The 26470-nt window shown below is 39.0% G+C and overlaps 2 protein-coding genes across 2 annotated transcripts in view; one reads left to right on the forward strand and one right to left on the reverse strand.

The window, feature by feature from the left end:
- LOC109932260 (putative potassium channel regulatory protein) overlaps nt 1-26470 on the reverse strand; it is a 79713-nt gene that overhangs the window by 40627 nt on the left and 12616 nt on the right. The gene's annotated exons all lie outside the window — the stretch shown is intronic.
- On the forward strand, nt 4427-24660 carry spryd7b (SPRY domain containing 7b). Its single transcript, XM_020515255.2, has 5 exons — nt 4427-4625; nt 14413-14529; nt 15916-16082; nt 18220-18322; nt 21355-24660. Exons 1-5 carry the CDS (start codon nt 4520-4522, stop codon nt 21450-21452), a joined length of 591 nt encoding a protein of 196 aa, XP_020370844.1. The 5' UTR covers nt 4427-4519; the 3' UTR covers nt 21453-24660.

The following is a 26470-nucleotide window of genomic DNA, read 5'->3' on the forward strand; positions in this document are numbered from 1 at the left end:
CAGGTCTCTTGACGAGGAGCAACAGAGGCAATAGTGGAGAAAGCAGCAGCTGGGCTAATTTCCGTCCAGTTTCTCTCTGCCTTCCTTTTGAATTCGGTTGTAGAGTTGAATTCAAAGAGATCAGCAAAGAAAAGTAGAGCATTGAGTCATTCATGGTGTAGGTGGACAATATTAAGGTCCTACATTAGGATTACCATTCTATCGTACTTTCTGACATGACATTAAATATGGCAGCAAAAGTCAAGGAATTATGTAAAAATATGGAATGCAGTTCAGTGGGAAAACCTAATAACCTGAACCGAATGTTTTTAATGACATAGCAGGTTTTGGGTTCCCTCTGGACCTTTACGCTAAGTCATTAATAATCACTTTCATGAAAAGTTTAATCATCTAAATGAAAACTGAGGGTCTTGTGGAACAGTTGTAATGATCCTATCCGTAGACCAGAATCTAGGTTCAAGTCCCACCTACCTCTGAGGTATATCATGTCTGAACAGTTTGATTAACATAACTATAAATGAAAACTAATTGTGAACTATCTTGAAGAGAGTTGAAAAATGACTGATACATTGAGAATCAGTGGAGAGAGAAATCAAGTTACGCTTCATGCTTTTGAAAGTCGTTAACTTGAATTATTAATTCTTTCTCCTTCTCCATAGCTGCTGATTGACCTATTGAGTATTTCTGTTCTTATTTCAGACTGGAGGCCTGTGATCAGAGGTGTGCCACAAGGATTGGTGCTGGGTCCACTGCTTTTTGTCATTTATATAAATGTGAACATAGGAGGTATGGTTAGTAAGTTTGTAGATGACACTAAAATTGGAGATGCAGTGGACAGCAAAGAAGGTTACCTCAGAGTACAATGGGATCTTGATCAGATGGGTCAATGGGCTGAGGAGTGGCCAATGAAGTTTAATTTAGTTAAATGTGAGGTGCTGCATTTTGGAAAGGCAAATCAGGGCAGAACTTATACACTTAGAGGTAAGGTCCTGGGGAGTGTTGCTGAACAAAGAGACTTTGGAGTGTAGGTTCATAGTTCCTTGAAAGTGGAGTCGCAGGTAGATAGGATAGTGAAGAATGCCTTCCTTTATTGGTCAGTACATTGAGTATAGGGTTGGGAGGTCATGTTGCAGCTGTACAGGATATTGGTTAGGCCACTTTTGGAATACTGCATGCAGTTCTGGTCTCCTTGTTATAGGAAGGATGTTGTGAAACTTGAAAGGGTTCAGAAAAGATTTACAAGGATGTTGCCAGGATGGAGGGTTTGAGCTATAGGGGCAGGCTGAATAGACTGGGGCTGTTTTCCCATTGAAGGCATAAGGGGTGACCTTACAGAGGTTTATAAAATCATGAGGGTCATGGATAGGGTAAACAGGCAAGGTCTTTACCCAGGGTGGGGGAGTCTAAAATTAGATGGCATAGGTTTAAGGTGAGAGGGGAAAGGTATAAAAGGGACCTAAGGTGCAAATTTTTCACGCAGAGGGTGGTGCGTGTATTGAATGAGCTGCCAGAAAAAATGGTGAAAGCTGGTACAATTATAACATTTAAAAGGCATCTGGATGAGTATATGAAAAGGAAGGGTTTAGAGGGATCTGGGCCAAATGCTGGCAAATGGGACTAGATTTAAATAGAATATCTGGTCGGCATGGACAAGTTAGACCGAAGGATCTGTTTCCATGCTGTATATCTCTATGAGTCTATGACTCTATTTCAAAGTTCCAGCATCTGCAGTATTTTGGTTTTGGATTGATTTATAGAGATTGGATCAAATTTACGAATAAACAACTAACTTGCCACTTTGCAGAGTGAATCATTGGTTATCTTACGAGTTTCTTTTTGCAGGTGTATGCAGACTTTTCCCTGTATCAATGAAGAATGTAAATCTTGATATAAACATTGACCTGAAAAAAAAAGAGCCTGACTTAAGAGAGCTTTTTTGAGAGCCGTGTGACAACCAGCTTCAGTCATGAGTCAAAGCGTGACTAATTCTAAAGGGTGGCAGATACACGGGAACACCACTACCTCCAAGTTCCCCTCCAAACCACACACCATCCTGACTTAAAAATATATCTGGAAGTAGTAATGTGGGTTTTGGTCAATATTTACTTATGTGGATGTAGACATTCCATGTCTTAATGGAGAGGATTTAGTGTAAGAAGTCCAGACTAAGATCAAATTGGACACTGATGGAGGATGATGGCATCACTTACAAGAGGGTGGAAGCGTTGGAAAAGGTGCAGAGGAGATTTACCAGGATGTTGCCTGGAATGGAGGGAAGGCCATACGAGGAAAGGTTGAGAGAGCTAGGGCTTTTCTCTTTAGAATGACGAAGGATGAGAGGTGACTTGATAGAGGTGTACAAAATGATCAGAAGTATAGATAGAGTGGACAACCAGAGACTTTTTCCTAGGGTGGAAGTAGCTGTTACGAGGGGGCATAGTTTTAAAGTGAGTGGAGATAGATATAGGGGAGACGTCAGAGGTAGGTTCTTTACTCGGAGAGTGGTAGGGGCGTGGAATGCATTGCTACAGAGGGTAGTGAAGTCGGCCTCATTAGGAGCATTTAAGCGGCTATTAGATAGGCATATGGATGATAGTATAAGGTAGGGTTAGAGGTTAGATAGACCTTAGGTTTAGGGTAAAAGTTCGGCACAACATTGTGGGCCGAAGGGCCTGTACTGTGCTGTACAGTTCTATGTTCTATGTAAGAGTATGGAGTTTGTAATAGGAGCCAAAGACAATGGTTTTCATTTTCCTAACATTGAACTGGAAATAACTGCAGTTCAAAACTGGATATTATTAGTTTATATGTAGATACTGACACTCTAACCAACCCATGGCTGTGGCTAAGATTGCTAAAGAGCAGACTGAAGGGATGGCAATACATTTCCACGTCAGCATGAGGTGAGTTTGGAAGGTGCTGGCTAAGAGTCTTAGAGAATTACTGCAATGCAACATGTAGATGGTATACATTGTGGCTACTGAGTGTTGGTGGTGGAGGAAGGCAAGATTTAAAATCCTGAGAGGTCTTGACTTGGTTGATATTGAAAAGATGTTTCCTCTTGTGGAAGAGTCTAGAATTAAAGGTCACTATTTAAAAATAAGGGGTCACCCATTTGAGACTAAAGAAACGGAATCTATTCCTGGAAATGCTCTCCAATCGTATAGGAAGGTTAGAATCGTGCCAAGGTAATCCCATCAAGCTGGGCAGTTGACAAGAAGCACAAAAGAGTTACTTTTTAAAATTAAAAATGAAAGTTTGTATTTAAAATATTTAAATTAGCATACCTTTAAACAGGTAGTTCCTTAATGTCTGGCTATCATGGGCTTCAGGATAATGCTACATTTTTGGAGTTCTTTGTGATGTGACCCTAAGTAGAGGAAAAACTGTCTGCTTTTTAGTACACCGTAGTCCAACTGGAGAATAGAGCTGCTCTTTCAATTGAAACAACTGGTCATGGTTTAACCTGAGGGTCACCACGCCCAAGGCGAGGGGAGAGTCCTTCATGGTAAACTAAGCCCATGCAGGAAGTGAACCCCACTGTTGGCATCACTCTGCATCAAAAACCAGCCATCTCGCCAACTAATCTAACCGATCTCCCTATCTGCCCATACCCTATTGCTAAACATAATATCCCATGCCATATTTAATGAAGAACAGCCAACATAGAGGTGACAGCCCCGTGGTATTATACATGGACTGTTAATCCAGAGATCCAGTTAATGTTCTGGGGACCCAGGATTGAATCCTGCCATGGCAGATGGTGGAATTTGAATCCAGTTTTTAAAAATCTGGAATTAGGAGTCTAATGATGATTATGAATCCATTGTCGATTGCTGGTTCACTTATGTCCTTTAGGGAAGGAAACTGCCATTTTTACCTGGTCTGGACTACACCTAACGCCAGACTCACAGTAATGCGGTCAACTCTTAACTGCCCTCTGGGAAATTAGGGATGGGCAATAAATGCTGGCCTAGACAGCGACGCCCTCATCCTGTAGATAAAATAAAAAAATCTCTTGACCAACTATTCCTCCCTAAAATAAAATTACCTACAGCACACTGAATTGCCATTACTCTCCTTTTGGTTTGCGAAACCTCCAGAGAATTGACTCTAGTCTTTGTCATTTCTTGAGGGTGCAGCTACTTTTGGGGAAGTTGGCGTATTTTGGCCAATACTCTTTGCCCTTATACAGTCGGTGGGATCTTCTTGAACTGCTGCAGCCCTCAAGATGACGGTGCTGTCAAATTTGGGATTCTCAGCAATTTTGACCCGGCCACACCCCTGCTTCAGAAATGTTTTAGATTCTGTCTTAATATTAAGTCGCTGCTTTGTCAATAGAACCACTTCCAATCAGACCAACGGCCTGCGTTAAAGCGCCTGCGCAGTAACCCCAGTCGCGCCGTCCCTGACGGGAAGATGACGTGAGTGGAGGGCCGCGTGAAACCGGCGTGTGACGTCAGGGGCGTGTGCGTAGTGCTCGTGAACCGGTGACGTCGGTAAGGTGAACATTGGGAAGATGGCGTCGTCAGTGTTGTGCTGCTTGAGATGGTGTGGAGATGGAGGCTCTGGACACATTCAGTTGAAAGAAATGCCCGCCGTCCAATTAGACACGCAGCACATGGGTAAGTTAGCAAGCGGACAGATTTAACACCCATGATTAGCGTTCACCTCAGAATGCCAGTTACTTCCTTGATGTCAACACCCCCCTCCTCACAAACTGGGTGTCAGCCACTCAATTTGTTTGAAGATGAGGATGCATATTCAGTGCACACCATCTAAAGTTAAACACATCTACAGTTCTTCACATACGTATAGCAGCCCACTCCTTAGACGCTGTTGTGATGCACGAATGACCCTTCGGCTTGTGACTTGTTTTAACTTACACTGTAGTGTATTCACTGAATACTTCTATTTAGCAATGATATTGTTCATTGGAGTCTCCTGCGGTTTCTAACTAACTAGAATCGTAATTTCCCAATTTTAAACATACGCGTCTAACTTGAATCATTGACTCAGTAACGCTAATCTCAAAATCTCAATGTTAGTAGCACAACGTATGGCTAGTTTTCTGCTATTGGGCGATATTAGATATCGTAGCATCAGATGATGAACATTGTGATAGTGTTTTTAAGTTGTGGCATTAGGAAGTGTCATTAGACGTTCTGATACTACGTGGTGTTGATAGGCGTGTGGTACCAGTGTACCAATAGGCATTCAGATACAAAGCAATACCGATTAATAGTATTTATTTGTTAAATAATTATTTATTTGAAATGTAGAAAAGGTAACAGCGGAAGAAAAATAATTGCAGTATCATGTTATGATCTTGAGAGACTGATAAGTTAAAATCAAAATTGTAACTCCTGAGTAATGAATTAAAGTATTAGACAAGATTTCACATTTTAAATAAAAACAACAAAGTACGCACTACTAATTCAATGCTATGTTTTGTAAACCCTCATTCCTTAATCCCAAAAGTCTATTTTATTTCCATCAAAGACTTCCCTTTACACCTCAGGCCCTTAAAGATTCCTTTCTTTTGGGACCAAACTGAAGAACATCACTACTCTTAGGAATTTGCTTTCATGTCCCTCCATGATCTTGCTGTTCTCCGACTTTGAGTCTTTTTAGGGGTCTTTCCATTAGCATTCAACCAGGTGAACCTCCACTTCTCATTGAGAACCTCAGGATTGTAAACACTGCAGCTCAAGGAAGAGTTTCACTGCTCTCTTGCTCAGTGACTTCAAAATAAAAAAAAATCTTTTCCATTAGCTCAATATTACTGGTCTCTGCTACCCAAGCACCCAATGCTGTCAACTTTCTCTCTCTTATTTTACTTGTGTCTGAGGGAAAATAAACAGACAAAGCAAACACAGACTACCTCTGTAACCTATCCCCATTGTAATTTACCTGACACCCCTTTGTCCCAGATGGAGGTGCAAACTAGTTAACTAACTTCCCAGACATGGTTTTTGATCTAACAAGTACGTGGATACTTTAAGACCATCTCCTGTTTACTGGTTGCTTTTCCACTTTTGTTTTGGTCTATGAAACGGTAAATAATTTGTTTGTCTAAGAAAGACAGGGCAGTTCTTCTCAGGCTTGCTGTCTTTGGTTCTCCATCTGAAGAGGCCCATCTGTTTTAGGCTCTCAGCATTTTAATGTTGATCTTTTAGAATTAGAATTATTGTTGTTTGTAAATAAAAATACAATGAAAAGTGTTTTCTCACATGCAAAACGCAGTGTTGCCACGCTCTGCTGCTGTCTCAAAACACTGAATGTAATGCAAGATTTTATTGCAGTGTTCATCTTTCCCTCCTCCTCTTGTTACCCTCTGCTACTCCTCCGTTCGCTGCTTGACATCAGCTGGGTCTCTGTAATGGACCCACCTCTGCCGTCACTGCCAGTCCTGTAACTGCCACGTCCGAACCGGAGTCATAGGCCTGGTCTCATAGCTCACAGAAAGATCCATGCTATGTAAATACCTTGAGTGTTCTGACACCTTCCTGAATTCCAGAGTTTCAATTACTTTGTATTTAAAAAATAAATTTTCCTCAAAAAGAAAATGTTATATTCCTACAACACGTGAATCATGAAATTAGACATTTTCACAACATATGGTTCATAATCATTATAACATCATGGATGATGTATATCAACCATGTTATTAACAGTGATTCCAGACACTTCCCTAATGCTGTGATTCAATTTAAAAATATGTAGAGGCTTTAGGAAGAAAGGCTTTGCGGCATTAGGCCTAGCCTTCTCTTCCAGCTGTCTCTCTTTCACATGATCAAATAGCTACAGTCACATTTATCCATCATAATATAATCTCTCATACCCTTTTTATTCTACATCAGAAACAAACCCTCTGAGTTTCACAGCCTCACCTTAGTGCCTTCTCCTGTTCTACGCTGTGAGCATTTTAATGTTTCAATTTCCTTCATCTTAACTGTACAGTTACTACTTATTTCTATGGAAGTATCCATACTTTGCTGCATTATGTGCATTTTTAAGCCAAAATAAGTTCTAGTTTTCAATCCTTCATGTTTCCTCATTACTAGACACATCCGAATTAATCTAAGGCTCAAGTGCTGTGGGAACACAAGTATTATTACAACTTACACTTCATAAACTTTATAACAATTGTAATTGTCATTTGTTACGTATAACTGAGAGCGTAGACAAAGAATATTCATATTTTACAACTCAATTGTACAATGCTAAGGAATCATTATGTTGAAAGGGAGCATTCTTGTTGTGGCTCAGTTTGTTAATTAAACACTGTGGTACCACTCGGAGACAAGATTTAGAATAAAGGATTAAAGGAAAATGTTAAACATGTCACCTGTTGGTGTTGCATAATTATATATATGTTAATTTTATGTAATAGATGAATCATAAAAAGCTGGAATACAAGTTCAGCAGGTAAAAGGGAAAGCAATTGGAATGCTAGCCTTTATTTCAAAAGGAATGGAGTATAAAAGTAGGGAGGTTTCACTAAAACTATACAAGGCATTAGTCAGACCATAGTTGGAATATTGTGAACAGTTTTTGGCCCCATTTCTTAGGTAAGATATACCGGCGTTGGAAGTAGTACAGAGAAGGTTGACTAAGCTGAAACTAAGTATGGAAGGACTGTCTTACGAGACAGAGTGAATAGACTGGGCCTGTAATCATTAGAATTTAGAAGAATGACCTTATTGAAACATACAGGATTCCTTAGGGGTTTCACAGGTTAGATGCAGAAAGATGGTTTCCGCTTGTTGGAGTGTCTGCGACCTGAGGGCATAATCTCAGAGTAAAGGGTCACATATTTAAGACAGATGAGGAGGAATTTCTTCTCTGAAGATAGTGAATCAGTGAAATTCTTTACCACAGAGGGCTGTCGAGGCTGGGTGGTTAAGTAGACACAAGGTTGAGATAGGCAGATTTTTAATCAGTGAGGAAATCAAGGATTATACTAAAAAGGCAGGAACGTGAGTTGAGGATTATTCAACCAGCCATGCCCTTAATGATGGAGCAGACTCTGTAAACTGAATGGATCACTTCTGCTCCTATATCTTGTAATCTTATGAGAGCTGATGAAACACTGGATTTTACGACACTAGATGGACTTTATCAGTGCAGTCGTGCTGCTTCTAATGAAAAATGCACTGATGTTTCTACAATTAACCAGTAAAGTAATTAGAGGACTTTGACATTGTTGATGGAAACAATACAATCACATAGTTTTTAGCCAGACCTGGCGAGGAGCATTTGCACCTTTTGGCTGATCAGCTACAAAAAGCCAAAAAGGTTTAATTTTGGCCACAAGTGAATTTAGAAAGGCCAAGGTGACTTATCTGGGCCATACCATGGGACAAGGTCAGTTCACACCTAGAGAAGCAAACAGGTCACTTTGGATTTTCCTGGACCTAAGATGAAAGGTGAAATTTTACATTATGTTGGCATGAGTGGATTCTATCACTGTTGTTGCACCCTTAAACTTGTTGTAAAAGGCTGAAAGTTTGAATGAATACAAGAGTGTCAAAGTTGTCTATGAAAATTTGAATGCTGTACTGCCAACAGCACTAGTTGTAACTGGCTGAATTATGCAAAGCTATTCAAACCGGCTGTTGAAGGCAGAGACATCTTTTTAGGGACTATTTTATTGCAAGTTAATGATTTGGGGGTGGAACAGTTAATCAGTTAATTTACAAAAAATTGCATATCAACAAAAATTTAACCATTATTAAAGAGATGTTGAGTCTTTACTGGCTGTGCATCACTTTGAAATACACATCTGCAACAACATGGAAGAAGAAACTTATTTACATGGACCACAATCCTTTGATTTTCTTAGGAAAAATTTCAGTACAAGAATTTACGATTATTTCAATGGAGCTCAATATTCCAAACATATAATTTGAAAACCATTACAAGACTGGAAAAGAAAGTGTAATCACGGATGCTTTATTTATTGTGTGATGAGTAAAAACATACTTGTGTGCTTTGGTGTATATTTAATGTTAAAACACAATTATTGTAAATATTACATAGAACTCATGAAATGACTATTGGTGAATAATGAAAATGCCCCGAAGATACATTTTCACTGTTCTTTGGGGTGGAAGGTATGAAGTAAATGGTGTGATCTATATATATTTAGTATCATTTATTTGGGTTCTTGGACTGTGGGTTAGTGAGGTACTTGAGGTTTTCTGTGTAACTGCAGTTAATTAACTTGAAAGTATTTCTGTAGCCATGGTGATTTCTTTTAAAAACAGGTTTTAAAGCCTAGCTTTAGTATTGATTTTTTTTGTGTAGAATGCTTTGGTTTTACAACTGAACAAGACAAACGAGATGCAGTTTAGAAGGTCAGGAGAATTTTTAAGCTCAAGAAAACACCCAAACTTAAGAGATTTTTTTCTTTTAGTTTTGCGCCCAGTTTTAAGCAGACATGAAGTTTTTTTTATTCATTTTGTGGGCTCTGGGCGTTGCTGGCTGGCCAGCATTTATTGCCCATCCCTAGTTGCCATTGAAGGTGGTGGTGAGCTGCCTTGAAGCGCTGCATCCACCTGCTGTGGGTCCTGCCACAATGCCATTAGGGAGGAAATTCCAGGATTTTGACCCAGCAACAGTGAAGGAACGGCAATATAATTCCAAGTCAGGGTGTTCAGTGGCTTGGAGAGGAACTTGAAGGTGGTGTTCCCATATATCTGCTGCCCTTGTCCTTGGAAGTGATTGTGGGTTTGGAAGGTGCTGTCTGAGGATCTTTGGTGAATTTCTGCAGTGCATCTTGTAAATAGTACACATTGCTGCTACTGAGCATCGGTGGTGGAGAGAGTGGATGGTTGTGGATGTAGTGCCAATCAAGTGGGCTGCTTTGTCCTGGATGGTGTCAAGCTTGAGTGTCATTGGAGCTGCACTCATCCAGGCAAGTGGTGAGTATTCCATCACCCTCCTGACTTGTGCCTTGTAGATGGTGGACAAGCTTTGAGGAGTCAGGAGGTGAGTTACTTGCCACAGTATTCCTAGCCTCGGACCTGCTCTTGTAGCCACTATGTTTATGTGGTGAGTCCAGTTGAGTTTCTGGTCAATGATAACTCCCATAATTTTGAGCAGGCGACACAGTGATGGTAACACTATTGAATGTCAAAGGGCAGTGATTAGATTGTCTGTTATTAGAGGTAGTCATTGCCTGGCATGTGTAACATGAATGTTACTTGCCAATTGTCAGCCCAAACCTGGATATTGTCCAGATCTTGTTGCATTGGGACATAGACTGCTTTAGTTTCTGAGGAGTCATAAATGGTGCTGAACGTAGTGCAATCAGCAGTGAAGATCCCCACTTCTGACCTTATGATGGAAGGAAGGTCATTGATGAAGCAGCTGAAGATGGTTGGACCGAGGACACTACCCTGAGGAACTCCTGCAGACATGTCCTGGAGCTGAGATGATTGACCTCCAACAACCACAACCATCTTCCTATGTGTCAGGTATGACTCTAATCACCAGAGACATTGCCCCTGATACCCATTGATTCCAGTTTTTCCAGGGCTCCTTAATGCCACACTTGGTCAAATGCAGCCTTGATGTTAAGGGCTGTCACACTCACCTCATCTCCCCTTTAAAATTCAGTTCTTTTGTCCATGTTTGAATCAAGGCTATAATGCGACCAGGAGCTGAGTGGCCCTGGCAGAACCCAAACTGGGTGTCACTGAGCATGTGCTTGCTGAGCAGGTGCTGCTTGATAGTACTGTTGATGATAGCTACCATCACTTTACTGATGATTTGATAGGACACTGATGGGGTGGTAATTGGCCGGTTGGATTTGTCCTGCTTTTTATTACAGGACATACTTGTGCAATTTTCCATATTGCCAGGTATATGCCAGTGTTGTAACTGTACTGGAACATCTTGGCTAGGGGAGCGGCAAGTTTTGGAAGACAAGTCTTCAGTACTGTTGCTGGAATGTTGTCAGGGTCTGTAGCCTTTGAAGTATCCAGTGTCTCCAACCATGGACTGAATCAAATTGGCTGAAGACTGGTATCTGTAATGCTGGGGACCTCTCGAGGAGGTTGAGATGGATCATCCATTTGGCACTTCTGACTGAAGAGTACTGTGAAAGCTTCAGCCTTATCTTTTGATGTGCTGGGCACCTCCATCATTGAGGATGGGGAGATTTGTAAAGCCTTCTACTCCTGTGAGCTGTTTAATCATCCATCACCATTCATGATTGGATATGACAAGTCTGCAGAGCTTACATCTGATCCATTGGTTGTGGGGTCACTTAGCTGTGTCTATCACTTGCTGCTTCTGTTGTTTGGCAGGGAAATTCCTGACTGTGTACCACTGTGCCACCACCTCTGCTGGGTCTGTCCTGCCGGATGGAACAGGACATATCCGGGATGTTGATGATGGTGTCTGGGACATAGTCATACACTTGGAATCATAGCTTAAGACAATATCAGGATGTTGCTTGACTAGTCTGTGAGAGAGCTCTCCCAATTTTGGCACTAGTCCCCAGATGTTGGTAAGGAAGACTTTGCAGGGTTGACAGGGCTGTTTCTGCTGTTGTCCTTTTGGTGCCTAGGTCAATGCCAGGTGATCGATCTGATTTCTTTTCATTGAGACTTTGTAGTCTTTGGTCCAACTGACGGCTTGCTTGGCCATTTTGGAGGGCAGTTGAGAGTCAACGACATTGCTGTGGGTCTGGAAACACATGTAAGCCAGACCAGGTGAGGACGGCAGATTCCTTCCTTGAAAGACGTTAGTGAACCAGTTTTTTTTTCCCCAACAATCGACATTGGTTTCATGGTAATTAGTAGATTCCTAATTCCAGATTTTTTTAAATATTGAATTTACATTCCACCATCTGCTGTGGTGGGATTTGAACCCAAGTCCCCAGATTAATAGTCTAGCAATAGTACCACTAGGCCATCACTTGAGTGAACATAGTGCTCCTGAGAAGGAAAGGATAGAGTGAAACTAAATCATCTTTAAGAGCTAGTGTTAGTCCTAGACCTGGACTTGAAGTGTGGAATAAAACCCTGAAGAAGTTACTTAAAGCTGAGTTCATTTAAGATCAGGTGTATAGTAACTTAAGGAGGAGCTATCTGCAGTTCCAGCCTACAAGTTAAAGGCCACATTTGTTGATACCACCATATGCATGCTATGTACCACTTAAATGCATGCATATTTGGGGAAAGGGAAATCACGTCATCACTTGCTCTTCCTTCTCCCCCGAACGTACATCCTAACTCCACATCGCTGAACCCTGTATCAAAATCTTGCTTCTCTGTTCATACACAGTGCAGGATTTGTGTATGACAACATCTGACATTTACACAATGACTTAAGGGGTTTTGGAAGCGGGAGTATCCACGTTTCTGGATCAGCACACATGCGTAGTTGCCCATAATTGTCAGTGTCAGCAGGCTCTGCCCAAGTTGAAACGTCAAGTGTCTTTAACCATTTGAGGTGTTAGAGATAGGGACTCTGCTGTGAAGATTGTATGACTTGAGATTTTGCGTACTGTATTGGGGTTGGTTTTAGATATTTTACAAAAGCTGTTTTGTTTCATTTCAATTTATAAAGGGGTGTTATGGGATTATAATTTTATTGTTTCAAAAATATTTGAATTTTTGTTAGTAGATAATTTAGCTTATTCTATTTTTAATCTTCATTTCTTTTGTTAATTTTGTGTTTTATTGTTAAATCAAAATCTGTAGCAGTGTGTGCTTATGTTTCAGCAAGAGACTATTTGTCCACTAATAACATCAGCTGGGATTGCAACACAGTAGCCTTGGGGTTAACATTGACCGGAAACTGAATTGGACTAGCCATATAAATACTGCCAAAGCAGGTGAGAGGCTAGGGATCCTTCAGCAAGTAACTCACCTGTCTCCTCAGAGTGTGTACACCATCCACAAGGGCACAAGTCAGGAATGTGATGTAACAGTCCCCATTTTCTTGGATGAATGCAGCTCCAACAGCACATGAAAAGCTTGACACTGTCCAGGATAAAGAAGCCACCACTGACTGACACTCAGTAGCAGCAGTGTGTACATTTTGGAAAATGTAGTTCAGAAATTCACCAATGTCCAAACCCATGGAGCTCCAATATCCAGAAAGACAAGGGCAGCAGATACAGGGGAACGTCACCACTTGCAAGTTCCCCTTCAAGCCATTCATCATCCTTATTTCCAAATAACATATTTGGAAAAGTCCTTTCCTAATAGTACTGTGGGCCTACCTACACCGAATGGACTGCAGCTATTCAAGAAGGCAGTTCACCACAACCTTCTCCAGGGCAACTAGGGATGGGCAAAAATTCCTGGACTAGCCAGCGACATCCCATTGATGGATTTAAAAATAGATAGGTTAAGTTGGCAAAAAGAGAGAAGGGAAAGAGGTGGTCATTCACTTTGGTAATAAGAGTGGAAAAAGTGGACTTGCAAATGGTGAGAAACTATAACATGTTGCTATTCAGAAGGATTTGGAAATCATTGTATTGGAAAAAGAGGCAATTGTACAGGGCTTTGGTAAGGTCACCCTGAATTACTGTGCACAGTTTTGGTTCCATACGTGAGGAGGGATATGGTTGCCTTAAAAGATATGCAACAGAAAAGTTTGCTAGATTGATTGCTGGGGTGAGAAGTTCAGTTTATGAAGAGAGACTTAGTAGAGTGGGTCTAAACTTTGGAATTTAGAAAAACGAGAGGTGATATAATTTAAATAACGTTATCTCTAGGACTAGTTTCAGAATAAAGGGGGGTAGCTTAAAGTTTTGGCAAAGATCTATAGCTCGGGTTGTGGGTGAGGTTGATGACTAGCTTGCCGAGCTGGCTTGTTTTCATTCAGATGTTTTGTCACCATGCTAGGTGACATCATCAATTGAACCTCCAATGAAGCTTCATCAGAGGCTCCACTGATGTCACCTAGCATGGTGATGAAACATCTGAACGAAAACAAGCCAGCTCGGTGAGCAAGTCAACAACCTAGGGGGGTAGCTGTTTTGGACTGAGGTAAGCATAAATTTCTTCCTTCGGGGGTTGTGATTCTTTGGAACTCTGTACAGAAAGGCTTTAAATATATTTAAGTCGATGGTAGCTGTGAATAGTATGGGAAAAAATTTCTAGTAAAATGAAATTGAGGTCAACAATCAGCCATTATCTTAATGGTAGTGGAGGTTTGAGGAGCTAACTGATCTAACCTGCTTGCATTTCATAGGAGTTCTTTCGAATTTGCTGCCAATATTTAGCCTTTATCCAACACTTTTTAGAATATAACTACATTAGTAATGCATGGCAGTATACAAGTGCAAGACTTCCTTTGCCTTTGAGCAAAGATCAAGATTTGCTATAGCCCACGAGTTTACTTTTAAAAATTTGTTCAGATTATTAGTTTTGTCTATCTTCATAGGAACCGATGTCGTTATTGTGAAAAACGGGAGAAGAATATGTGGCACAGGAGGCTGCTTGGCCAACGCACCTTTGCATCAGAACAAAAGTTACTTTGAATTCAAAGTCCAGTCAACGGGTCAGTAAAATGCTAGAGCAAGGGTGGCTCTACTGTATTACTTTAATGGCAGTTTTGTGTCACTTATGATCTAACCTTCATATTTTCCCACTGCCAAGAGTCATCATTCCGCTATCCCACCTGTAGTATATGTTTTCTAAGCTGGAACCAAAATAAAGTCTTAACTGGAATATAAGATGGCATTTAGTATGGTAATATTTCAGTTTTAAAAGAAACCAGTACTATTTTGACTCTAGCATCTGATGGATTTCTTCCACGTGGTTTACACCCAACCATCATCCTTTAGTTGTGTTAGCCATGTGATTATGTAGGGAATTCTACTGCACAAACTTATTTTTCTATTGAACCCCTTTCTTTAATCACCTCTTCCGATTACCTTTCTATGAAGCATCTTGAGATCGTTAGTTTTTTTTTCCCATGCTAAACATTGCTTCATAAATGTAAGCAAGTTCTGGAAGGAAATTCCCTTTTTATGTTGTCTTTCAAAACAAAAACTAGGCAACCTTGATAACAAATTTCCACACACCCATGCACCCTTGTATGTATGTTTTACTCCCTTTAGTAAACTTTCCCCAGACTATGCTGTTGTAAAGTCCATCCACTAAGTGAGCAAGCAGCCCAGAGTGCTGACTTTATTTCCCCTCTGTGCATTTGTGGAATATTAGTGTTCCCAGACTTGATTTTCTGCTTTTCCCTAATAAATTGGATGAAACAATGAACAAAATAGTGCAGGCTATTCTAAGTGTCAGCCCACACATAACCATCTGGCATAATATTTTGGTATGTCAGTGTTGTTTATTGCTTTTTTTTCCCCCCAGAAAATCCTTGTTACAAGTAGAATATTGTATTTCTTAAATTTTTTGGATTATGAATCAGGTTGTGATGTGTTAAGGTACTAAATTTTCCAAGGATGTTTTTCAATCACACTATGCTTTAAAGCGGCTTATAAAATCATGAGGGGGCATGGATAGTGTGAATAACCAAGGTCTTTTCCTCAGGCTGGGGAGTCCAAAACTAAAGGGCAAGGATTTAAGATGAGAGGGGAAAGACTTGAAAGGGATCTAAGGAGCAACTTTTTCACACAGAGGGTGATGCGTGTATGGAACAAGCTGCCAGAGGAAGTAGTGGAAGCTGGTACAATAACAACATTTAAAAGGCATCTGAATGGGTACATGAATAGGAAGGATTTAGAGGGATGTGGGCTAAATGCTGGCAAATGAGACTAGATTAATTTAGATATCTGGTCGGCATGAACGAGTTGGACCAAAGCATCTGTTTCCATGCTGTACAATTCTGTGACTCAATAAATTGAAGCAAATTGAGCTGAAGCTCAGACTTGAGGACATGAAGATGTATTGTAACCATATTGTACTTATTCTGTTTCAGGAGTCTGGGGAGTTGGGGTTGCTACCCAAAAAGCTAACCTTAATCAGATTCCATTTGGTCGGGATGCACAAAGTTTAGTGCTTAGGCACGATGGAGCCATTTATCACAATAACGAAGAACGAAACAGACTTCCAGCTAACAGTATTCCTCAGGAAGGAGATGTTGTGGTACATAAAGAATTTAGGATTTGCAGATTCTATTTATGGCTTTTGGTTTTCAATGGTTTCCTCAAAATTCTTTACTTTTAATGCATGTTTTGGATAATTCTCCCCGATATCACTACAGTTTCAAAGAAGTGGTAGTGAACTTGCATCCCCTTCTATACAAGAAGACTTCACCTCTCCTGTAACTTCAACCTTCAATCGAGACAATACTTTTGGTGACAAGGGTACCAAAACTGTCTGGCATCTAAGCTCTGGAATTCTCTTCACTAAATACCCACTCTCCTTCTAAGATGTTTCTTAAAATCTACTCTGATTAAATTTTTGGATACCTGATCCAAAATCTCTTATGTGGCAGTGCCACACTTCCTGATAGTGTTTCCATGGAGCAGCCCAGGAAGTTTTATTATTTTAGATACACAATGCAAGTGTAGGTTATTGGCCATGTTAAAACAGAATCTTAATTCATGCATCTGATCCATGGTTAAAATCCTGGAATTTCCTAGCTAACAGCACTGAGAGTTCACTTACTCATATGAATTGCAAAGATTCAAGAAAGCAGTTCATACTGTCTACTCAAGAGCAGTTAGGTTTGGGCAATATATGCCAACCTTTCCAGCAACGCTAACATTCCATGAACAATTTTAAAAACGGTCAGTAGGCCACCATAGTAGTGGCTTCCAGTTAATAAAGGGCAACATAATGATTACACATACAGTTACAAATTGAAGACAAATCAATGTTAATTTCAGGCAGCTATCTGGAAAGTTCTTTTAACTTCCCTTTGTTTGACAAAAATATAATGTTCATTCCATCATTGTAACTAATATCACAGTAACATTGTATCAGGCTGTGCTAAGTCACCCAATTACTAATACTAACTATGCTATCTGCCAAAAAAAAACAAGAAATGTGACCATGTAAATGTATTGCTGTTGGCTTTTTAAAACTTGGGCAATACTTTTTTTTTTTTAAGTACAGTGTACTGTGATAGTGAATTGATTGCTACACTAGGTGGTCACACTTTTACCCTAGATGTTTATAGCAAAATATGTTTCTTCTAAATTTCTTTCAGACTTTAACTCATCTCAAAGTGAAAGTTAATGTAATTTGTTTTATGCTGTCTTAATGTGAATAAAACAAGATGTTCTCTGAGATAACTTATTTCAGAGGTCATCAGCAGTTGAGGGAACAGGCATAGTGGATGAAGAGACTACAAGAGAAGCAGCCTTTGGAGCCAGCTCCACCATTCAGTAAGATTATGACTGCTCTGATTTTAACCTCAACTCTACATTGCCTCATATCCTTGATAATCTACCATTCCCTTGGTAATCAAGAATCCCCCGCCCTATCTTTCTACTTTGTAGCAGTTTAACGGAGCGGAGACACTTGCTCGGCTATTTCAGAGGTCAGTTAAGTCATTGCTGTGGATTTAGAGTCATGTGTAGGTCAGACCAAGTAAGGAAGGCAGATTTCTTTCCCTGAAGGACATTAAAAACCCCAAGTGGTTTACTAACGACAATTAGTATAGTTACATGGTTGTCACGAGGCTAGTTTTTAATTCCAGATTTTATCAAATTCAAATTTCACCAACTGCCGTGGTAGGTTTCAGACCCATGTCCACAGAACATTACTACTACGTCACCACTTCCCTAGATGTGCTGGACCTACCCTTGTAATTCTTGAACTAGGCAGGGAAAACATTTGTGTAGGTTTAATGTGCCTGATAGTTATCCAGTGCATCTTGCTTGCCCCTAGAAAGATACTAGGAATTTACCATCAAATGAATCATTGATGTAGAACCAGGATAATTTATATTCTGCTACACAGACTCAAACTTTTTTAGAAAGAAGTTTAAATCAGATTTTCAAGAAATATAAACTCACACATCTTTCAGGTCTCTTGTTTCAGTTATGAACTGGCTACAGATATATATTGTTACCAAATAGTCATTTGACCCAATTTTTCTGTATTGTATTTGTTATTCCATGAGTGATAGGTGTGGTAGTGAGGTAATTTGAAGGGATGCATAATTAAGGATACACAATCTTGAATTTTTCATTGAATTATTCTGTTGATGTATAGTTTATTTAGCTACAGAATTATAAAGTAATGTAAGTGGATTTAATTTTTTTCTCCAAAGGGACTCACTTATGATCACGTGGAACTGAACATTTATTTGAATGGAAAAAATATGCATTGTCCGGCATCTGGAATTAGGGGCACAGTGTATCCAGTTGTGTATGGTAAGTCAATTTATACACTGAACTTTAAGATTCTTATACTACATTTGTCTTTGAGCCACTCACACGAGTGTATCCTCAGGGACCACAAACAATGTTAAAATCTGTTTGCAATAGCATGTATTTGGCAGTGCAGAATTGATGTCCCAATTTATATCTACTAATAATGCAACTCTTTCCAAATAGAGGCCCATAAAACCTAATGAGAACAAACAGCAAGTATGTATAAATACAATATTGAATTGCTTATTCTTTGAGGGTCAGATTTACAGGTTCTAAGAGCCAGAGGTTCTGATACTCCTACAAAACGTACCTTGTTATTTATTTTGGTAAAAGAAATATTTGAAAGATCCAGAACTACAGCTAGCTACCCTCTTAGGCTGCCTTGTAGAGAAGAGGCTAGAGTTCAAGGCGACCATGGCTGGCATATTTTCTAGTATTATTTTGCACACTCAGAAGGGAAACTACAGATGACCTCAATTTTCTTGAACCCTCTGCATGGATTCAATCCCCATTGCCCCATTTCAAAAATACTGCTTACTCCTTTTCCTTCCCCTGTCATGATAAGGGCAAGTAATGTTTGTGCTTCTTGAGTACCAGGCAATGACCATCACCAACAAAAGAGAGTCCAATACTTGCCCCTTCATGTTCTGTGATATTACTATTGCTGTGGTTACAAGAAACGGTCAGAGGTTGAGTGTTCTGCGACAAGTAACTCACATAGCTCCTTAAAAGCCCTGCTCAACACCTTCAAGCTACATGACACAAGTGTAATTGAATTCTGTGTGCTTGGGTGAGTACAACTCCAAAAACACTAAGCTCAACACAATCAAGGAAAAGCCACCTGCTTAATGGGCACCCCAATTAACACTTCAACAATTCTTCACCCCCCCACCCCGGCCCCAACCATCACAGTGTAGCAGCAGTGTGTACTTTTGCAAGTTGCACTGCAACAACTGAACTATGTTGTATGTGGGTGTGTATTTTATAGAGGAAACATTGGTTCAAAGTGACTTACTGTATAGTTTTTTCTGTATACATAGAAACAAGGTACACTTCGCCCATTTGCCCCTGAAACAGATTATGCCAGGATCTTAGACCAGATTCAATTCAAAAACTCATACAGCAAAATACCTCATCCCTCTATCTTGGGATTTGCTTTTTAGTTCATTAACTTGAATTAGTAATTAAATAGGAAGCCAAGTCAGCAGGAACGATCATGGGGAAATTATTTATGCTCAAAGGAGGGGGTTTGGAAATCTGTAACCATGGACTACATGAAGCTGTAGTGGACTTTGCTTCAGTTTAAATAATGAAGACTATTTTCCCCCCTTGGTGAGTTGTTTGGAATTCTGTTTTAACGATAAAAGAATCTAAGTATTAGAATTGTAGAGGCCAAAAACTTAAATTGTTCAATGATAGTGCTGCTATTTCACAGCAGTACTAGGGGAGTTCTGAAGCACTAGGGGGTGCTAAGATTTACAATTGTTAGGTGAAATTGAGCTGGCATTGTGCTTTGTTTTCAGTTGTTGGATCAGTGTTCAACCAGCATGAAATGTATTTTTCATTTAATGTAAATGGTGTTTTAAACATTTCCCTGTTTCAGAAAGTATTCTATATTGATTGGATTTGAAATCAAAGTGTTTTAAAAACTGATTTATTTACCCTAGTGTTATCTTCTCCCTGTTACTAGTTCTAAGAGTACCGATTGCCCTGTGGTACTTTTGTTTCAAAAACAACACCCATGCAGTGTTGCCAAACTATTTCAGGTGTAATGCATGAAATAACATTACATTAAAAAATTCTTGATATAGTATAGGATTATATTATAACACTGTGCCGCATAGGACAGGCAGGACACAGCACATCAGGGTCCCATTGTTATTTGCATGGTAAGGCAAACAAGTTCAGCAGACAACATGAATTCTAAATTCATGCAGTTACTCAAATTACAGTGTGTGCTGGAAAATCCCATTAAGGTCTGATAGCTTTTGTGGAAAGAGAAATGGAGCTAACTGAGTCCAACTTGCTTCAATAGAGAAGCTCACAGATCCAATTGCTGACAACACATCCTTTAGCTGTCTGTTTTCCTCCATCAGATTCAAATTCACATAATACAAACTTGATTGCTTTCATATGTAATCTGATTGGAGTTGAGCTTACACATGCATCATTTCTGGTTGATCTGAAATTATATGTCAACCCATATTCTCCCTTAAAGCCAACATAATTTTCACACAAATTAATGCATTATTATGTAGTCTGAATTAGCCACTGGGCATTGAACGCTGATAGTGATTCTACACAGTCTCTAGTCATGTTTACAACCATTTTAGTTTTGAAATTGTGGCCTGCTGTAACAAAGCACCATTGTTTAAAGCTTGTGAACATTGCCTTATTATATCATGGCAAATTCCAGTGAGCAAATCAAAATAAATACAATCATTTTGATTGTCTAAAACACTGCTGCCTGTGTCTTGACTTGCATGAGGTCCCATTCCACTATCACCCCTATGGTTCTTGATCAAACAACACCTTGATTTTAAAATTCTGATTGTTTCAAACTTCACTGTGGCTATTTGTCTGTCCGTATCTCTGTAACCTCTTCCAGCTAAACACCTCCCCCTGCTCCCAATCGATACCTGCACTGCTGTAATTCTGGCCTCGTGTGCTTCCACATAATTGGTGGTTGTGCCTTCTGTTGCCTCAGCCCAGAGCTATGGAATTTCCCCTGTACAACTCACTCCCTCACTTTCTGCCTTTTACACTTAAAATCGACCCCTGGCTAAACTTTTAGTCATCTGACGTAATGTTTTTGCAGTTCAGTATCATACTATGTTTTATAACATGTCTGGGAAGCACCATGAATTCATTAAAGGCATGATACAAGTAAGAACTGTTAGTTTAATCTGTAAAAATTGGGTTGAGCAGTAAGTGACCAAATTAGATTACCTTATATTTTATATTCGATTTTTAAATTCCTGTCAAGAGTACCTGCATGTAGTTGTCTGACGGTTTTTCATCTTCTTTTCCAGTTGATGACAGTGCAATTTTGGATTGCCAGTTCAGTGAATTTTACAGCCCTCCGCCTCCTGGATTTGAAAAGATTTTGTTTGAACAGCAGATCTTCTGATTTTCACTGTGTATATACACTATATACACTCATGCCTAGACATATGTAACATGATTTTTGTTTTGTTTGCAGTTTTGAATGTTAGTTGTTCAAATTAGCAACACAGAATTCCAATTTATCATGCATTCATCTTTGTGTTGTTTGTTAATGGGAACAGCACTTTTTTTTAAAAAGTGAACAATGATGTATAAACATGATGTGCAGTAAATCTTAGCTCTTATGCATGTGGTTCTCCATGGAAGATAAAGAAAATTACAGCTATTTCTCCCAGTGGAATACAGCACAACGATCGCTGTACTTTCAAAGAACGAGAGATTACAGTACCAATGTAGCTGAAAATTATTGTACACATTTGATATGGTTTTAATCCTATGGCTCTATTTCTTGTCTTTAGTGCTTTCCTTTCATTACAGCATGTTCTTTCCTTAAACGTATTCTTCCCTGCAGTTGATTTATTTTCCCCGTGTAATTCTCTTGCTGTTACAGTCATCAGCTTTACAGATCATTGATCTTTCACTTTGCTGCTTCATTCTGTTGAATCGTTGTTGATAATGTCACAAGTACAGCATTGCACATAAATCATTTGCAAAGACACAACCAGAGTTCAGAATTTGAAGCCTATGTTATTTTGACACAAAACTAACCTGAAACCTATAATCAGACTGTCAACTGTTCAGAAGATAATTATCATCTAAACAAGAATAGTAGAACCCAAAAGCTTGGTCACATTTGGACTAGTTTCCCTCGTAGAAAGTACACCTGCTTTTTCAAAAGCAAAGTACAGCAGATTCTGGAAACACTAAGCAGATCAGATAAACAGATTTAGCTTTGAAGATAGATAATCCTTTATCATAACCAGAAGTAGTTATAGATAAATAAATCTTAAGCAAATACAAAACCAGGGAGGAGTGAGGGAGAAAAGAAACAAATGGAAGAGGTTTGTCTGTGTTAGAGTAGAGGAATGATTAAATTTATTTATTTAATTGGGTCATTGGTGCCTTATTAGCAGGATTATACTCTTTAGATGGAACTACTACATGTTATTAGAACATGAGTATGACTGACAATGGAGATTATCACTGTCACCTTTGACCACTGAGATTAAGGGTGCCTGTGCCAGGATTAAGCAATAGCAGGAAAATTAGAAAAGGAAGACATTCCTCTCAATTAATTTTAACTTTGACAAAAAAAAAACCTTTGTTGACTGTGATGTGGAAAATGGCTAGGTCAAATAACTTTAATCAGCTCCACCCTTACTTTCAAAGAACTTCCAAATTCAGCTTTGATGAATCATTAAAATCATGCAAAATCTTGATTCCTGGCACACTGTACATCCTAGGTCTAGATGTGAATTATGCAAAGTTTCTGTGAAATCATGTACTTTTTAAGAAACAAATCTCAGAAATGGCATGAATTGTATTTAGTCAAGAAGGCGATTGATCTTTGTAAAGTGTATTCTTTAATGTCTTTCGTAAAAATCAATTGTATAGATCTCTGGAGTATCCACAGAGATGTCATTAGTAACACCTTTATATCGCTAGTTGTGTAAAACCATTAATATTGTATAGTGGAAACACTATGGTTAGTTACATAAGCAAAATTAGACCCTGTGCATAATATTTGAGAGTTCAGTTTTCGAAAAAATTTTAGAAATTTGAAAGAGGGTTAGTATATTAGCATTATGACACTTCAGAGTGATCTAGAAACTGGCTATAATCAGAAGGTGGGGTTAGGAACCTAGAGAGTCAATATTTCTTTATTAAATCATTGAACAGTATTCCCAAGGTTCAGACAAGTTAAGGTTGCTTTTACGGGGATTTTACAGGGATTTAAACACTTCTTGAAGAACCATATCTTTGGTACTTCATAAACACAAAATTGAAAGGACTGTAGTTTTTAGTGGAACTGTGTAATGAACATTTTGATGGATTATCTTATTTCAGAGGCCATCATTATCATCACAGCTATCACTATAAAGGAATAATGGATTTTTATCCAAATACTGGAAACATGCCATTGAAACTGGTTGATTGCTAGTGATAGTCATTTTTCTGTTGTCTGTGTTTTTAAAGAGAAATTAAAGCATTGGGAAGGAAAGTGGTCAAGAAAAGTCAAGGATAATGCACTCCTTGCATCAGTAACCACCTCTTAGCCTCCAGATAGCTTCTTTCAAGCCCATGATGCAAACAACACCCTCCCTCACCAGATCTAAATTAAGTTTTCACTAGTTTACTTGAATGAATTGCTATCCTAGCACAATTTATCTAGTTCAGTTTATTATCTAGTATTCTTCTGAGCTATCTTCTCTCTCAACTGTAGAGATTGAGCTTTTATTCTACATGTCTAGAATGAGTATATTTTCCTTGCTCTTCCCTACTTAATCTAATATTTTTACATATCTTTGAAAAGTAGTTTACAGACCCTTACAAAGTACTCCAAAAAGATTCTGATGATTACATTGTACAAAACTTAGTGCAGCTCCAGTTGGTTAGTTTGATTATGTTCCCATGACCTATTTTATAACTATAAATTTTCCACATGTATATACTGCTAGGCTTCAAAATGTGGGGGACGGTTTTACATGTATGACTGCTGCCTGCTGACTTCTGCCTTAAATAAAATTCAAGTGGTTTATGAAGGACAGTAACTTGAACAGGTGTAAGAACACATAACTGAAGAGATAGGTTTTAAGCAGAATCTTGCAGTTGGGGGAGAAATGCAGATGACGACCTTGCAGGTAGCTTGAGTTAAAGTTTGGAAAAGAAATTTCAGGGGTATTAGCGTGTAGGAATAGTTTTTTGTTTAACATTGTAAACAAGTACTGTTGGAACAGAATTCTGTTTTTTCAATTGCTATCGACAGTTGAAGTCATTGTCACATTAAACTCAGAGCCAGAAGGGAATGTGAGTTCACTGTTTGTGTATTTCGTTTTGTTTGCTTTGTATTGCTCAAGCAAAGTGGCAAAACTGGTTTGTGCCAAGGATATGAAATATGTCAAGTCAGTGTGGTCAACACTAGAACAACAATACTAAAATGTACATTTAATTAAAGCTGCTGTTTGAAATGTACTGTTAATTTGTGACCGCTGGCACGTAATAAACATTGACATTTTGCCTGTTAGTTACTAAAATTGTAAAAAAATAGATTTTGGGATGTAAGTAAGTTGAATGCTATTTTGTAAAAATAAATTTTGGTTTTCCACTCTGAATTGTAACAAAATCTTTTGAGGTCAAACAGACCGTTTACGGGAATATAGTCTTTAAATTATCTATACAACTTCTGCTCAAGCTTTATCTACAGCTTTTACTGACCTTAGCATACGCAAGATGCTGCAACCAGGAATGGTCTTGCATGACCTTTGTTTTAGGGGAAGTATTCTAGCTGCAAGCATCTGGGGTTGATGTGATAGGCCTGAGTGACATGAATGGAGCAGAAATATTACTTTAGATTATTTGGTTTCTTTTCAGTTCTCCAATCTCAGAACTACCATTCCTGGCTTAAGCTAAAGATTTCACACTACTCAGTGCTCCTCTGAGATACTACAAGTACTAATTAATTCTGAAAAATTTTCTGGCTGACATAGGCACCTTACACAGAAGTGAAAAACACATACTACCAAATATCAAATTCATTTGGTAAAATCTATTCAGCAGAGAAGTATTAAAAATTTCAGTACTAGTTTTAATACACTGGTTAAATCATCTTCTGTCAATAAACGTGCTGTATAAATCTAATGTTAATTCAGTTTAAATGCCCCAAGATCCTGAACAAGAATGATATGAATAAAAAAAAAATTGACATTGAGAATTAGAGAAGACGACAAGGTTTGATTGAAAATACAGGTTATAAAAAAACATTTTAAAAGTGGAAAAAGTTTGAGATTTGAGGGGAGAATTCCAGAGCTTGGGCTTAAGGCAACAAATCTTGGCCACCACGAGCAAAGTGATAAAAATCCAGTAAGTGCAAGAAACAGAATTAAGGGAGCCCATTGGTCACAAAGGCCTTGTAGGGGTGAAACATGTTGCAAAGACAGAGCTTTTAATGAACACAAGTTTATGTAGGATGAAAAACAGGAAGTCAGTCAGGAGAGTTTTGGAATAACCAAGCCTAGAGGGTAACAAATGCATGGTAGAGAGTTTCAGTGGCAGATAATCTGTGAAGGGTTGGAGTATAGCAATATTTCAAGAGATGGAAGTAAGTAGTATTGGTGATGGTGTGGATATGTTGTTACATACTCAAGTTAAGGTCAAACACAATGCTAGTTGCAAATGGTTAGCTTAACTCAAGACACTTGCCAGGAATGAAAACAGACAAGGTTGTGGTAGGAACGAAAGACAACAGCTTAGTCTTCATAGATTCATACAGTATAGAAGAGGTCCTTTGGCTCATCGAGTTTGTACCACGAAAAGTGTACTACTACCTACACTAGTCCCACAGCTTTGAATGTTACGGTACTTGAAATTCTCATCCAATACTTTAAAAGTAGAGGTTGTCTGTCTCAAATTCCCTCCCAGGCAGTACATTCTAAATCCCGAGCGGTGGTAGGTAAGTTGTTGGAGGTGATATTGAAAGATAGGATTTACATGCATTTGGAGAGGCAAGGACCAATTAAAATAGTCAACATGGTTTGGAGGGATACGGGCCAAGAGCAGGCATGTGGGACTAGTTTAGTTTGGGATTTTGTTCGGCATGGACTGGCTGGACCGAAGGGTCTGTTTCTGTGCTGTATGACTGATTTGAGTGAGAATTTAGGGGACGTGGTTAATAAGTTTGTGGAAGATACCATAATTGGTGGTATAGTGGACAGTGCAAGTTATCGAAGATTACAAAGAGGTCTTGATTAATTGGATCAACAGGCTGAGGAATAGCAGCTGGTGTTTAATTTGGATAAATGCAAGGTAATGCATTTCAGTAAAAGAAGGGCAGTACTTAGAACAGAGAGACATCAGGTACATAATTCTTTGAATTTGCATCACATGTAGACAGGATAGTGAGGACGACATTTAGCACAGTTGCCT

This window comes from Rhincodon typus, chromosome 11 (assembly GCF_021869965.1).
Source record: "Rhincodon typus isolate 14 chromosome 11, sRhiTyp1.1, whole genome shotgun sequence".
In the NCBI taxonomy this organism is placed as follows: domain Eukaryota; kingdom Metazoa; phylum Chordata; class Chondrichthyes; order Orectolobiformes; family Rhincodontidae; genus Rhincodon; species Rhincodon typus.